This window comes from Dasypus novemcinctus, chromosome 3, assembly GCF_030445035.2.
Source record: "Dasypus novemcinctus isolate mDasNov1 chromosome 3, mDasNov1.1.hap2, whole genome shotgun sequence".
Classification (NCBI taxonomy): Eukaryota; Metazoa; Chordata; class Mammalia; order Cingulata; family Dasypodidae; genus Dasypus; species Dasypus novemcinctus.
In genome coordinates this window covers 12,484,473-12,499,969 of record NC_080675.1, presented here as the reverse complement: position 1 = coordinate 12,499,969, position 15,497 = coordinate 12,484,473, and the positions used below count along the sequence as shown (strand labels likewise).

The following is a 15,497-nucleotide window of genomic DNA, read 5'->3' as shown; positions in this document are numbered from 1 at the left end:
TCCTCAAACTCAACATGTCCAAAACCAAGCTCCCCTTTTCCCCAGGCCTGCCCCACCCCTGCCAGCCCCTTTGCTTCACCTTTCCCACTCTGGAGTAGGCCGTATGGCCCAGTCAGCTCCCCTTCACCCCTGCACAGCTTTCACCCCGTCCACTCCACTGACCACCTGCTGAGATCCCAGAATGCTTTGCTTGAAGCTCAGGCAAGTAATGAGGAATATCTATGTCTCCACAAGCCTAGTATAAGAGCCTGCAAACTTTCTGTGATGGATCAGATAGGAAATAATTTAAGCTCTGTGGGCCCTAGGATCTCAGCTATTGTCACAACTACTCAACTCTGCTGCTGCCTGTAGAACCAAAGCAGCCATGAGCAATACGTAAACAAATGGGTGCTTTATTGTGTTCCAATAAAACTTTTTAAATAAATGGCTCCTGAAATATAAATTTCATGTAGTGTTCATGTGTCACAAAATACTATTCCTCTTGTGATTTTTTTCCTAACCATTTAAAAGTTTTAGGGAAGTGGACTTGGCCCAATGGATAGGGCATCTGCCTACCACATGGGAGGTCCATGGTTCAAACCCTGGGCCTCCTTGACCCGTGTGGAGCTGTCCCACGCACAGTGCTGACGCGTGCAAGGAGTGCCCTACCACGCAAGGGTGTCCCCCACGTAGGGAATCCCCACATGCAAGGAGTGCACTCCATAAGGAGAGCCGCCCAGTGCAAAAGAAGGTGCAGCCTGCCCAAGAATGGCACCGCACACACAGAGAACTGACAAAGCAAAATGACACAACAAAAAGAAACACAGATCTCCAGTGCTGCTGATAAGGATAGAAATGGTCACAGAAGAACACACAGTGGAAGGACACAGAGGGCAGACCACTGGGGAGGGGGGGAGAAATAAAAAAATAAATCTTTAAAAAAAATAAAATAAAAAAATAAAAATTTTAAAACTCTTCTTAACTATTTGGCCCATGGGCTATAGTTTGCTGACCTCTGGCCTAGAGGAGTGGCTTGCAAACCTTTTTATCAGGGGGACAATCTCCTAAATGTCATCTTAGAAAGAATCCCCCAAATCTGTGAAAATTAATGGGGTTCCCAATATGTTACTAGACTCCAGAAAAATTTTAACAGGAAAACTCTTACTTCAAAGCCACCAGCAGTTCACGCCTCTGAAAGGTGGAGCTTTCAATTTGCCGCTTTCCCTCTGAGGAAATTCCCTCAGCAGACCTCTATTAAGCAAACACAAAGCCAAGTGCGTGCCTTTGAGTGAGGACATGCACAGCTTACATCCCAATGTGCCATTCACATGGTAAACTTTTTAGTATTTGCCTGTGGATTTGGTTGCTTCTCTTGGGGAAAAGGTTGTTTTTCTGCAGCCTTTCTAGGGTCTTCCAAGCTGGTGAAGACTGCAGAAGGAATACATAGGAATACCACCCCATCACACCCCACTGGAGAGGACCCAGGAAGCACCTGAGCTAGGTTCCCTCTCTGTACATCAAAAGAAACTCGACACCAGTCTGAACAGGCTCAGAACACAGGAAAGGTGGCCTGCCCTGTTCTGATGAAATTCAGCCCTAGGAACCATGGCCAGCCCACAGCCCCTCCAGAGGGTCTAGAGTTTCCTAGAAGGGGCATGGTCATTTCCACAGTCAGTAGCCGTGGGGCGGGAGGTGGCTGGGAGGCAGGAGCTGGCCCGGGGAGAGAGGAGCAGGCTTCTCTATGGTCCTCCTGAGGGCATGGCCAGGCTTGAGGGCCTGCAGGTGCAGGGAGCAGTCCTAGTGAGGGGTGGGGGGTGGGGTGGGGGTTTCAACCGAGACAAACCAGGAGCTAGTTGAGGGGGTGGCACCTTGGAAAGACCCTGAGAAGAACCAGGACTCCATGAGAAGCCACTTCTATGTGTGATAAGTTATCCTGGGCCCCTGTGAGGAACTTAAGTCCATTATTTCCAGAACTCCAGTGATGCCTGCCTGGAAAGCATGAGGGGTCTACCCCACACGTGAGCAGTGGCCCTGTGGGGGTCTCCACACAGGGGCTGCAGAGCTAAGTCCAGTGAGGGCACCACGAGGACCTCACCACAGCCATGGAAGAGAAATAACGAGGGGATGGATAGGAGACATACTGACGATACTGAGCTCCAGCAAGCCAACTGGTAGACTCAAGGCACTGTAACATGAGAACAAAAAGACAGTGATTTTATGGAGCCAAAGACTCTGAAGCTGGGACTTCCGTAGGCAGTGGGGGTAGTGGCCTTGAGCCGCTCTCCATCTTCCCTTCGTTGGCACACTTCTTGTGGGGATGCAGGCCCCCTCCCCCTAAGTCATCAGCATGAAGCTGCCTGCATGACCTAGACATAAGTTAAGGTTAACAGCCATCCCTGGACAGGAAAGGATGTATACATGGTGTCATAAACCATAATTTTCTCAGAGCGGTAAAACTTCATTCCTGTGATAACATTCCCAGACCCCATATGTGCATCACATGACACTAGCAGGAACCCTGTTCTCATACCCTGCAGGATGTCTTTGTTCTGAAGCCTCTTATATCACCCTTCATTTTTCCAACTCTTTGTGGAGCACTATCTTCAATCTCCAGACCGCCACCTCTGGAGACTCTCTCCTGTTCATAGGACCAAATAAAGGTTATGTTTGACCCAGTACCAGGCACGTTCTTTGGTCTTGGGGCCACTCCAACTCACGCCCTTTAGGAGTTGGGCTGAAATAACTGGCGAGCCATGAGCCAGGAGACAGAAGGGCCACAGGCCATAGTGGGCATCAACTCAGAAAAAGAGAATTGGTGGGGGAAATCTGGGTTGGCCTATAATATCCATGTGGGGAGGGGTGGCTGCCCTCCTGGAAGAGTGGGTATGTCTGAGAGTACAAGGACACCCTAAAACTCTGGCAGCTGTACTGACTGTGCTGCCACAGGTCGTAGAGCAGCTGCACTTAAATAAGGAACAGGGAGACCACCAGATAGCGGCAGCTCTAGCATGGACCCTGTTAGAAGCTTTGTGGGTGGCCACCGGGCAGAACAAGCAGTAAAAGCTCTGTGTGCTGCTTTGAAGAAGAGTTAACATTAGAAAGGGGTATACACCTCTCACAGGCAGAGATGAAAAGTGTGAGTAATGGTAGTGAGTTGTGTTTTTGTGTCTAAAACAATTAATGGCTTTTCTCTATTTGTGTCTGCCTCTTTTCTCAGTGTATATCTTCATACAACGGGATGGTAATATCAAACGAACAAATGAAAATTCTTAAAAGACCTCTATTCAAATTGCCAAAAGCTAATCACCTATATGTGAATGAATATACCTGGAGCCCAAATTGGAGAAGTTAAGCAGGTTAGAAAGGTTATATAGAAATCTAAATATAGAAAGTATTGGGAAAGGGAAAAAGGTTTTCCTAAGCTCCTTGACCTACCCAGACCCCTCTACCCCCAGGCCTCCTCCTCTTTGCAGAGCTGTGGGGAAAGGGCTAGGTGTGACAAGATAGGGAAATGTAAGCCCAGCTTAAAACTCTTATTTTCTAGGCCAGGGAATTAAGAATCATAGTTTGTCCTGTAATTCCCCAATTTAATCCTTTCAACAGCTTTAAAATGAGGGTATTTAATCCAATTACCAAATTTCAGTAAGTAAAGAAAATGTCCTTGAAATCTATGAAAAGATCTTTTCTTAATTATGATTAAAACAAATTAAACAAGCATGGTATATTCCAGAACCTGGCAGTCAGTATGCTTTTAAGGTTATTCATAATTTTAGAAATTTATTTTTTTTAAAAAAGGTTTTAATTCTCTGTGGAGGGAGGAAAAAGAACATTTCTTGCAAAAACTGTCATTGTTCCAATTTGTTTGGCTTGGGTGTAATCTCCCCAGGTTTATTGGATACTAATAAGATAAATTAGCATTCTAAGTATTAAATCTTTAAGATGATGAAAATTTTAAGGTCATGTTTAATGAAATATAGATCTGTCCTAAAGTGAAATGACTAGTTTTCACAGAATGGAATGAGGAATGTAAGACAAGACTTAAATAAATAAAAGTAAATTTCATTTGGTGCTAATTGTAATTTAATAAGCTTATTTAAAGGTAAAAGTAACTTTTATGGTTATAGGAAGTTTGCAAAAGCATTTTCTAAACTGAAATATTTAAATGGCTAATTCCAGGAAGCTATTATTAAATATAAACCTCATTTGACATTGATAACAAAAAGTAACACTGCCACTGTATGCAGTGGTCCCAGACATTGCCTATTTATTGAAAGAAATTAGTACCCAGGTATGCCACTAACACTTTTAGATCTTGCTAATGATTTCTTTAGCATCTCTTTTTTTTTTGTCTTTATTTTTTTAATATTACATTCAAAAAATATGAGGTCCCCATATACCCCCCACACCCCTCACCCCACTCCTAGATGAGTCAAGCCAGCCTGCATTTGCCTTCATGTGAAAAGGCCAACAATGGACTTTTACATGCTTCCCCACGGCTTTACGCATAGCCCAGGCATCTGTCATGCCCTCATGGCCAAAGATCTGGCCCTGTGGAAGAAACCTGTGGCTGGAACCCTACTCCATTATATTGATGGTGCTATGTTAACCAGTAATTCTCTTTCAGAATTAAAAGAAGCATGGGAGTCAATAGTATCTCATCCTGAAAGCCAGGGATGGGCAATCAAATGGGACAAGCTGCAAGGCCCTGGCTGCTGTGTCAAATTCTCAGGTGATGTCTAGTGGGTAAGACAAAACCTATACCACCTGCTATAATTTGTAAAGTATAGTATTTACCCAAACCACAAAATCCAAAACAATTAATGACTTTTCTGGGGTTCTGGGATACTGGAGACCATTCATCCCTCATTTAGCTCAAATATTGAAACCAATGTATATGCTAATCAGAAAAGGTCATGCATGGGAATGGAGGACCCCCAGAAGGCTGCTTTTAAAGAAGCAAAAAGGGCAATAGCACAGGCTCAAGCACTGAGGGGGCTGGACTCTGACTTACCCTGTGAATTGGATGTGGCCAGTACCGACATTGGCTTTGAGTGGGGTTTGTGGCAAAGGCAACATTCTAAGTGAGTAACCCTTGGGTTTTGGTCACAGTTATGGAAAGGGGCTGAATACAATATAGCCCCCTAGAAAAACAACTATGTGCAGCCTACAATGCCCTTGTTGCAAGTGAAGGTTTAACCCGAAAGTGTCCAGCCGTTCTGCAGACTGCCATCCCTATCCAGGTGTGGATCACAGATACTGGGAACAAACCTCACTCCGGCAGTGCACAATTAAGTACCTTGACAAAGTGGAAAGCTCACCTGCTGCAGTTTGTTTGTTTGTTTTTTCAAGACTAGCCCTTGAAATACTGAAATGCATGAGATCCTGGATTCAGCGTCTTACATGGAAGATTCTTCAGCCCAAATTACAACCCCCAGGTTGGCCACTGAAGCGCCCAGTAAGAAGGCATAGAAACAGTTCCCGAAAATGCAGGGTATATGGATAGTTTGCTAGTGGACAGTCTCCTGCGTGGATGGCTGTGGCTGTGCAGCCCAGCACTGATACTATTTGGTAGGAAAGAGGCACCATGAAAAGCAGTCAATGGGCTAAATTAAGAGCCATGTGGATGGTCATAGTACACGAGCCCAGGAATGCATTATCTGTACTGATAACTGGGCAGTCTACAAAGGCCTTACCACCTGGGTAGCAACTTTGGAACAAGAACACTGGACTGTTGTGGGCTACCTTCTGTGGAGGAGAGATCTGTGGAAGGACATCTGGGACACCTGCCAGCAGTGATGGGTAAGTGTATCACATCCCTGCCCACTCCTCTAACACTGCCCTCCCCCCCTCCACCCCACCCGGGAATGTTGAGGCAGATGCCCTCGCAAAGATGCAGAGCCATACCACTGAGACCCGAGAAGCAGGTGAGTGGCTTCACAAAAAATGTGGACAACACAGTTAGCAGACCCTGTGGCACTCAGTCCAGCAGTTCTAGCTGCTTGTCACTTGCTAGCAGCTTGTAGGCATCACCCATGAGTGCCCATCATGCTCACTCCGGTGACATGGCTATTACCTTACTGGTGGGACATATTGGCTGAGCACAGACCCCAGTAACATGATGGAAAGTGGATTACATCGGTCCCCTCCTACTCTCGGAAGGGACCAACTAGGCTTACACTGCCGTCGGCACTGCGATGGAACTCTTGTTGGCCTTCCCAGTAGGAAAGACCAAACAGCAGGCTACTATTTGCCACTTAGAAAAAGTACGTGGCCTGTATGGGGTGCCAGCCCAAATTGACAGTGATCAAGGAACTCCATTTACCAGTCCCCTCACTGGACAGACCAATATGTTGCTTGGACTTTTCATTTACCCTATAGCCCCACTGGTATAGGTGTTATAGAAGGATGAATACCCTTTTAAAGGAACAAGTAAAAGGCAGTAGGGGATCTTTACAACAGTAGATTAAGAGGCTGTATCCAGCCTTTACCTGGTTAAATTCAATGCCATGGGCTGCGGCCCCTGCTCCAGTTGAAATGCTAACAGCAGAATTGGTGCAGGCATTGAGAATACAAGTGAAAGGGCCAACAGCCTGTAGCCCAAAATGGGAAGTAATAATAATCTCTTGTTACCTTTACCTCAAACTATACAAAATAGGGGAAATGAGGTCTTTTGGCCATGGTACTGGCCTATGCAGTCTCACTGGTTGGGAATCTTATGCCCATTAGGAAAAGGAGTCACCCAAAACATTGTTTCAATACCACAATTAATTTTTTTTAAATGCCAGTGAAAATCTGCATTAATAATCCAGGGTATCCTATTCCCACTGGGTTCCATGTGTGTCTATGTGGACTCTCCTTATGCCTAACCTAGCTTTTGATGTCACTGTAGAACACTCAGAGAATTTAGAAGGGGAAATATATGGTACTGGGAGCCTCCTCATAGGACTCCCCTACTTGGTATTTTGTTATCTACTTATGGAAATGTTGCTTGTATTCTTTTAGACCAGAATGATCTGCCCGTATTTCTCCCCATAAACATCTCCTTTTGACCTGCAGCATCCTAGCCAATACCTTTCCACAGTGGCTTCAGCAGTAACCCATGCCCACAATCGAACCCAATATTGGGTTTGCACGGACTTACCATCCTCGGGGGTTACGAGCCTTCTTTGGACCATAACTCCTGCACATTGGACGGCATGGAACACCTTCCTGCCATGGCAGAAGATGACCCAATGACAAGTTTGGAACAAGACCTTCTCATTTAAGATTAAAATCTAGCTGCCATCTCTTAATGAGACTCGTAATTATATTTTTTCCCTTGTAAGGGAACAGGTGATTAAACCCGGGCCTGTACTAGGATATGCTGTATATGATGGTTTAGGATGCTGAACATCTGAGTCTGTCACCTTAGATCACTGTGCCCCTGACTGCATGGAACAACAGGAAGGAATACATGATATGGGATGGTTACCCCCTGAGTTGTGTAGTTTTACTATCAAACTAGAACATAATAGTCTCTTCCATTGGCAGACCTACCCTAATTTGCTGGGGACCTACCTGTCCCCTAAAGGATGCTTATAGATTTGAAGGCAAAACAGGTGGCCGTATTTGCCCTGTAACTGGACTGGATGATACACGTGTCCCTGGCACCCTATATGAATCATTACCCCATACTCCTAGTAATTGGGAAATGCTGAAGGCTAGATACAGAGTAAAGCATGCCCCCTGGTGGTTTTACCCATTGGCTATTTTTATGCCAGGTGGTGCTGCAGTCCTCACTGAAAAATACACAATGGCTTTAGTGAATCACACTACACAAATCCTTAATTTAATTAAGTAGCATTTTCCTTACTAAATGAAGAAACTACCCAACTAAGAAAGGTAGTTTTACAAAATAGGCTGGCTTTAGATATTCTTACTGCAGCATAAGGTGGGACCTCTGCCCTCACTGACATTCAGTGTTGTATAGATATTCCTGATCACTCCCATTATATTTCACAAGTGGGAAGCAGACTTTGCCCAGTGGTTAGGGCATCCGTCTACCACATGGGAGGTCCGCGGTTCAAACCCCAGGCCTCCTTGACCCATGTGGAGCTGGCCCATGTGCAGCGCTGATGCGCACAAGGTGTGCCATGCCATGCAGGGGTGTCCCCGTGTAGGGAAGCCCCACATGCAAGGAGTGCACCCTGTAAGGAGAGCTGCCCAGCGTGAAAGAAAGTTCAGCCTGCCCAGGAACGGCACCGCACACACGGAGAGCTGACACAACAAGATGACGCAACAAAAAGAAACACAGATTCCAGTGCCACTGACAGTAACAGAAGCAAAGAAGAACACACAGCAAATAGACACAGAGAACAGACAACTGTGGGGGAAGGGGAGAGAAATAAAATAAATTTGAAAAAAATTTAAAAAAAATATTTCACAAGCTCCAAATCATATGCAAAAGCACATCCAGCACATTAAGAATTAGCTACTGACCCCCTATTTGATTGGTTTAATTCCCTTTCTTGGTCTGGCGACATGTTTACCAGCTTTTGGTGGAAGACTCCTATGATTCTGTTGTCTTTTATGCAGTTGCTGTGGATTGTGGATGCAATGCGTATCCTGCGGTCAATGTCGGCTGCTGTGTGGGGGTGATTGTGGGGACCCAGGCCTGGGCTCCACCTACATCATCAGCACATAGCCACTAGCATGACTTAGATGTAAGTCAAAGGTTAACGACCCTCCATGGAGAGAAAAGGAGGCATAGATGGTATCATAAACCACAGCCTCCTCAGGGCGGTAAAACTTCATTCTTGCCATAACATCCCGGGACCCCATATGTGCCATCACAGGACCCTAGCAAGAACTCTGTTCCCATACCCCACAGAATGTCTTTGTTCTGAAACCCCTCATATCACCCCTCATTTTCCTGTCTTTGTGGGGCACTGTCTTTGTTCTCTGGACACCTCTGGAGATGCTCTCCTATTCGTAAGTCCCAAAAAACCTTATGTCTGACTCAACGCCAGGTGCGTTCTTTGGTCTTGGGGTCGCCCCAGCCAATGCTCTTCAGGAGTTGGGTTGGAACACTTCAACATCCACTAGAGAGGCCCCCAAGGCACCTCTGTGAACTCAAAAGCTCTGTAGAGCCAGTTCCTCTGGGGGCCTCCCTGTGTGAGAGTCCACATTCCCTCCACCCCAAAGGATGAGCCGCCATCTTGGGATTTTCGCTGAGGGCAGAAGCCAGCTGTGCAGGACAACTGTCTTCCCACAGGCCTGCTGAGCACCTGGGAACTCTGCCTCCTTGCTCAGTGGGAAGAAGGAGAGAGGAGCTGGTGCGAGGGAGTGCCCTGTGAGGAATAATCCTGTACCTGGGCACCTGGAATCCTCTGGAGGGGCCTGCAAGGCTGGCATGACTGGCCACACCCTAGATGAGGAAACCGGTCTGTCAGAAACCTCCTCTTCTGGGGGCCAGACTCTGCCAGCAGTTGCAGCCCCTAGTTTTCAGCAGGAAGGGCAAGGGAGATGGTGCAGAGTAGTTTCCTGAAGTCCTTTCCATAGGCAGAGGGCACTGCCGCTCTTGGGATGGCCCCTGCCCACACAACTGTGACCTTAGCTGAACCATAAACATTCAGGTCCAGAATTCCCCCTCTATGAGCTCCCAGCTAACTCTAGAGATGAGATTTGCCCTGCGGTTCCTCCAAGAATCATCCCAGTGTGAAAGACTCAGCATCAGTTCAAGTACAAGTGGGAAGCCCAACTCAGCCCTTGCACAGTCTGCCTCTCTTCCGACCCTCCTTGGCATCTGGCAGCACGTTAGGCCTGAGAGAGCTTCTCAGAGAAGATGTTTATGATGGAGAAGGAGGGAGGGAGAGGGGGAGGAGAGAGGGAAAGAGCTGGGGGGGAGGACATGGGACTCCCTTTCTGTCCAAGTGTACCCTGCCCTTTCTACTGTATGCCCCCCAACACCCCACCTGCCAGAGCTCCCCAACCCAGCCCAGCAGCTTTCAAGGTTCATGTCCATGTTGACCCCAAGTCCCCAGGATTTAACTCGCACAGTAGTCCTTAAGGTCCCCCCAAAAATCTACCCAGAGGCAAGTACCTGAGAGGTATTTGGCAGTTACTGTGTTAAATTTATCCTAATATTATGTTTTGGAAGAAAAATATTCATTCCCTCTGAACTTGAACTGTTATTAGTAGAAATTACTTGGGACATACCTCACTGGTTTTGTTCTGACATTGCAGATGGAAAACATCATTCTATTCACAATGAACAATTCAAACTCCCTTTGGCACCCCAAAAGTTTGTCCTTGCAGTTTCCCTTTGCTTAGGAGCCCATCGCTACTCTTCCTTCCATACAGACTGCTATTCAGCCTTGAAGCCTTAGAGCAAAGGCATCCTCCTCTGGGAAGCCCTCCCAGACCACCCCCCTCCAGTCAAGTTTTTGCTTCATCCCCTGACCTTCCCTGGTTTTTGTACATCTCCCTGTATTCCTATGATTTATTTCCCTGTTCACTTCCCAACAAAATATAAGTTCATTTTAGAGCCTAGAATAAGACTCAGTCACGAGGTAACAGCTCGATAAGGAAGGAGACTGGGAAAAAAGGGCAGAAGAAGGAAGACGCCAATACACCAGGCACCTCTTTACCTCTGTGTGGTTAATTTTTTCCATCTGGCCATCGTGTCCACCTGTATGGCCTCCTCCACCTGCCTCAGTTTGCCCTTGTCCGGAAGGACCAAGATGGCCGTCAGGTTTCTTTTGTAGGGCATTTCCAGGACAGTGCAGGAGAGCCGGTCGTCGTGGCCCATCTTGTACATCCCCCCGCGGAACATCATGGGCACTTTCACCAGCTTGTTTCCGTTCGCCATGAAGTCTTCCTCTTTGGTTAATTTTGGATCGAACTCATGTAGCCACCTGCCTTAGGATTCAAGAAGGACAGAATGACAGTGGGCGTCGTGAAGGACTAGAGAGACCGGCTCCAGCCAACCACTCGTCTCTGTCCACATGGATTCTGGGTAAGAGTTTGGCAACTCTGGGAGATGGGAGCAAGGCCCCAGGACGCCCTGCCCTTGTGCCGGGCCCTGGGGACTTCTGAACCGTGGACAGGCAGGCTCGGGGCCTGATGATCAGTCCTCAGAGCAATTGGGCTGCTGAGCTGAGAGGGGAGCCGCAGGCGGCTCTAAACCTGGGTGCTCCTGGGGCTGAGAGGTCTGTGGATTCTGTCCTGGCACAGAGGACCGGATCATGCTCAGTGAGGGCTACTTGGGTCTGACAGGAGTGAAAACGCTCGACTCTATTCTCAAATCAGCCCTGCAGGAGCCGCCCTTAAGGGAAGTGGGATTGGGGGGCAGGGCAGGGGTTGCAGGGGACAGACCTGCCCTCAGAGCAGTGACTGTCCAAATCTCAGCTTTTGGCCTTCTCCCTTTCGACCTGAGGATGCTTCGGCCCCATGGGGCTTGAGCCCGGACCTGGGCCTCTCCCTCAGGATGCCCTTTGCTGCAAAAAACTGGATACAAGAGACCCAGCTTTCATCAGCTTCAGCACCAGAACCAGCACCACGTCATCACTGTCAATGCAAGTGCCTCGGGAGACTCCAGATTCCCTTTGTTTTGGGTAGACTGAGGTGTGTGAGTCAGCCATCTTCACTCCTTTTGCCTCTAGAGCTGTCTGGTTCCCTGTGGACTTTGTCAGAGCTGGGATCATGTTGCTGACTGCCCAGTGTGATCTTGCTTGGCCTGAGGTGTGTTGGCCTAGGAATCTCACCTGTGCTGGCCAACATTTGTGTGGCGTGGTGTGTGTGTGTGGCATGTGTGTGTGAGTGTATGTGTGAGCATGTGGTGTGTGTGTGTAGCATGGGCCTGAGAGGGTGAAGGTGTGGGGTGGTTGAAGCTTGGATTTGGGAACATGCTTCCATGTTATAGTTCACTCTGTCAACCTGAGATTTGGGGAATCTACAAAGTCTGCTAAGAAGACCAAGTCGCCCACCCAAATGACCATCACCACTCCCCATCACCATCACCATCTCCATCCCAGGCTGCTGCCTGGACTGGTGAAAAGCACACAGCCCTACAGCCAAGAGAACTGGGTTCTAGAACTGGTGGTAACTCTGAGAAAGTCACCTAATCTTTCTCTGCATCTCATCTTTCCCATGTAAGAAACAGGATCACCCCAACCTCTACAACCAATGGTGTGTCAGGATAGTTGGTAACAATGAGAACGCACATAGGAGAATAATTTAGAACATACAAAACTCATTTCATGTTGAATCCTAACAGCCACTCAGTGAGCGAGGTATCATGATACTCAATTTACAGATAGCAAAATTGGGGTCCTGAGAGAATAATTACATGGGGGTTCAAGGTCACAGAGCAAGCAAGTGGCTGAGCCAGGTTTTTAATCAAAGTCTGTTGGTCATTCTTTCTATGACAACATGCCCTGAGACTTACCTAGAAAGTAAACGTAATTTACAAGAAGCAGCAAAGTGTTGGGATTTACACTCCTGACTAGGTTGGTAATTTTCCCATGGGTTTTCTGACTGACGTAGTCATTGATCTGCTTCTCAGCATTTTGCTGATTCTGGAAGTTGATGGGGATGGTGTCTGAAAAGTAAATGTCCTTGAGCCCTTTTAGAAATTTCTGCTGTGGCTCCAGCCTTTGGTCAATAAATAGGGCATTCCCAAGTCTCAGCTTCAAGTCTTGGGAACTCTGGTTCAGCTTCTGGATGAGGTAGTGGAAGCCCTCATGCACGTCCTGCTCTGGCAGCTCCCTGAAGTTGAAGACCTGCCTGATCTCAGCCAGGGTGGAGTCCTGGGCACCCAGACACAGCATGGAGAAGACCATGGCGATGCTCAAGGGGGAGAAGAAGATGTTCCTGCCATTGTTGTGGGAGGCTAGCTTCTTGAACAGCTTCAAGCCAAAGTCTGTGTTCCATCTCGCGAGCTCCTGAGCCACCCTCCTTCCCCGCCCTGCCTGGGCCTGGCTCGCGTCCTCATGACTCTGCGGAGGGCGGTTGGGCTGCAGAAGGCCATGCACAGTTAGGAGGCCAACCAGAAGCAGGCCCAGGCCCAGCGTGGGGTTCATTTTCCTTGGGGGTTATCCTGTTGAGAAGTAGACCACAGGTTAGCAGAAAGAACCTCATTTCCCCACTCTTGCCACGAGGAAGACAAGGTGGAAGACACTATACAACAACTTGCCTGGGCTGTGCGTCTAGAAGTGTGTAAGTGCTTTGATGTGCATTATAGCATTTCACCTTTAAAATTACCCCAGGGACTAAAAGTGATGGTCCCCATTTCACAAATGACTATAGAAGACAGTTTTGTTTCTGTACTCCCTTCTTACGATACCAGTAGCTCAAGTCTACTGAGGAACTGTCCCCTTCCACCCATGGGGCCACAGTAAGTATACACCACAGAGTGGGCAGGTGACCTAAGGATGGTCATCATCCTACTCTATCCCTCTGCCATACTGATTGGTTAAAGAGCAAAATTGGATCAATGCAAAGTCCTCTCAGCTCTGGGGAACTGGCTTAATCATATAACCCTGGAGTCAAATGTGGCCACAACTTCCACATGAAGAAGGAAAAAAGTGAGATAGAGACGGAAAGAGCAAAATGGAGAGGAATATCTGATAACATCTATAGGGGGACCCTGGATCCAGCTGAACCTGAAGCCCCTCCACCTGTTTTTCCAAGTGATATGAGCTGATAAATTCTACTTTTAGAGTTGGCTAATTTAATTGGACTTTTTTCTAAGAGCCAAAAGAATTCTGACAAAGTATTTGTCTAAGACCACATGGACCCAGGAGACCCATGAGAACCCAGGTCTCCAGTAAAACGACTTCCCTATCCTTTTCTGGGGAAGAGAATGGAGCAGTGTCATGGAGAGGCACAGCCAAATCTTTGCCATGACTTTGGCTCCTTGTACCCACCTCACAGCTCTGACACCTCCCCGCAGGACTGAGATTTTGAGGAACAAGAATTTCAGCTTTTAATTTTTCCTTAATCTCTCACTAAACATGCACAAAGCTGCCCAATGGAAGGTAGTCCAAAATGCTCTTGATTTCTCTAGTCACTCAGTGGTTTTATACCAGGCAGTATGTCAAATGAAGGCAGATTTCATTGTTTGGTGCTCTGGAATAGCATTTGCTGTGTTTTTTGTGGTTTTTTTTTTCTTTTTTAAATTATCTTTTTTTTTTAAAAGATACATTGATCACACAAAATGTTACATTAAAAAATATAAGAGGTCCCCATATACCCCACTCCCCACAACCCCCACTCATCCCACATTGACAACTTCTTTCATTAGTGTGGTATGTTCATTGCATTTGATGAGTACGTTTTGGAGCATTGCTACACAGCATGAATTATAGTTTATGTTGTAGTTTACACTCTCTCCCAGTCCATTCACCAGGTTATGGCATGATATACAATGTCTTCCATCTGTCCCTGCACTATCATTCAGGACAACTCTAAGTCCCTATAATGCCCCTATAGCGTACCTTTTTCCCTCTCCCTGCCCCCAGAAGATCCTATGGCCACTGTCTCCACATCAGTGGTATAATTTTTTATTCACCTGTCATTTACATCTTTATGTATTTGCATTGTATGGGGAATAGTGAGTTTCTGAATAGCAAAGGCTATTCTTCGTTGTCTCAGGTCCAGGCTCCTAGAAGCAGAGCCTGAGTGGGGCTGTAGGTACATGCTATGAATTAAAGGGGTGCTCTGAGGAGGAACCTGCAGGGCAGGAGAGGAGAAGGAGCTCGGCAAGGATGTGATCGCAGCTGAGAGCTGGCCTTGGTGCAACCCTCAGGTCTGCGCATAAATCACATGGCAGAATTGACCCTTTGAGCAAAGGTGCAGGCCTTTGGGACCAAATCAGCCAGCCACTGGCTGTGGTGTGCAACCAGGCTACAGGGCATGGGGATAACATCCTGTGTCAGTTAGCTCCTGTCAGCCAAGGGCCACTTCCTGGAGGGAGCAGCAGCTGTGAGGAGTGAGCAGCCAGGGCAGGTGGGATGGAGGGGGGTGACAAGGTACTCCCAGCATTTGCTACAGCCAAATCACCAGCACCTGGCAGAGAATAGCATCCTGCCGACTGACTGGGGTGACAAACGAACCCCAGCACAGGCCCTGCACCTAGGGCCGCCCCAAGGTCCCATGGTCTTTGCACCACAAACCCTTCTACGCCAGGTTCCGCGGCGACGGCCTTTGCTACGGCAGTTGTGGTCTTGACTCCAGCGCTTGAACATGAAATTTTGGCTGCTGCCCATTGCTCCCCCGGCATCTAGCCTCCCTTTCACAGAACTTCATCTGTACCTGCACAGGCCTCAGGGACAGGGACCCCATCCCCAGCTTCAAGGGAGGCTCTGCTGGGGAAAGGGTCATCTCAGCTCCCGTGGTAGTGACTGGTCCAGGAATCAGGCCTAATCCAATCAGTGTGTGGTGCCACACGGTGCCCAACGTGGTGCCCAACGAGGTGCCCAACGCGGTGCCCAACGAGGTGCCCAACGAGCAGGCGACCTCTGTGGCCCGGTGAGGGT

At 47.7% G+C, this 15,497-nt stretch overlaps 1 protein-coding gene across 1 annotated transcript in view; it reads right to left on the bottom strand.

Annotated features, from left to right (window-relative positions):
- Positions 1 to 15,497, bottom strand: part of SERPINA12 (serpin family A member 12) — a 45,950-nt gene that overhangs the window by 9,147 nt on the left and 21,306 nt on the right. Inside the window, exons 2-3 of the mRNA XM_004455909.4 lie at positions 12,407 to 13,057; positions 10,608 to 10,878 (exon numbers count right to left, since the gene is read on the bottom strand). Coding sequence (XP_004455966.2) covers positions 10,608 to 10,878; positions 12,407 to 13,040 — 905 coding nt within the window. The 5' untranslated portion in view covers positions 13,041 to 13,057. The remainder of the gene's footprint in view (positions 1 to 10,607; positions 10,879 to 12,406; positions 13,058 to 15,497) is intronic.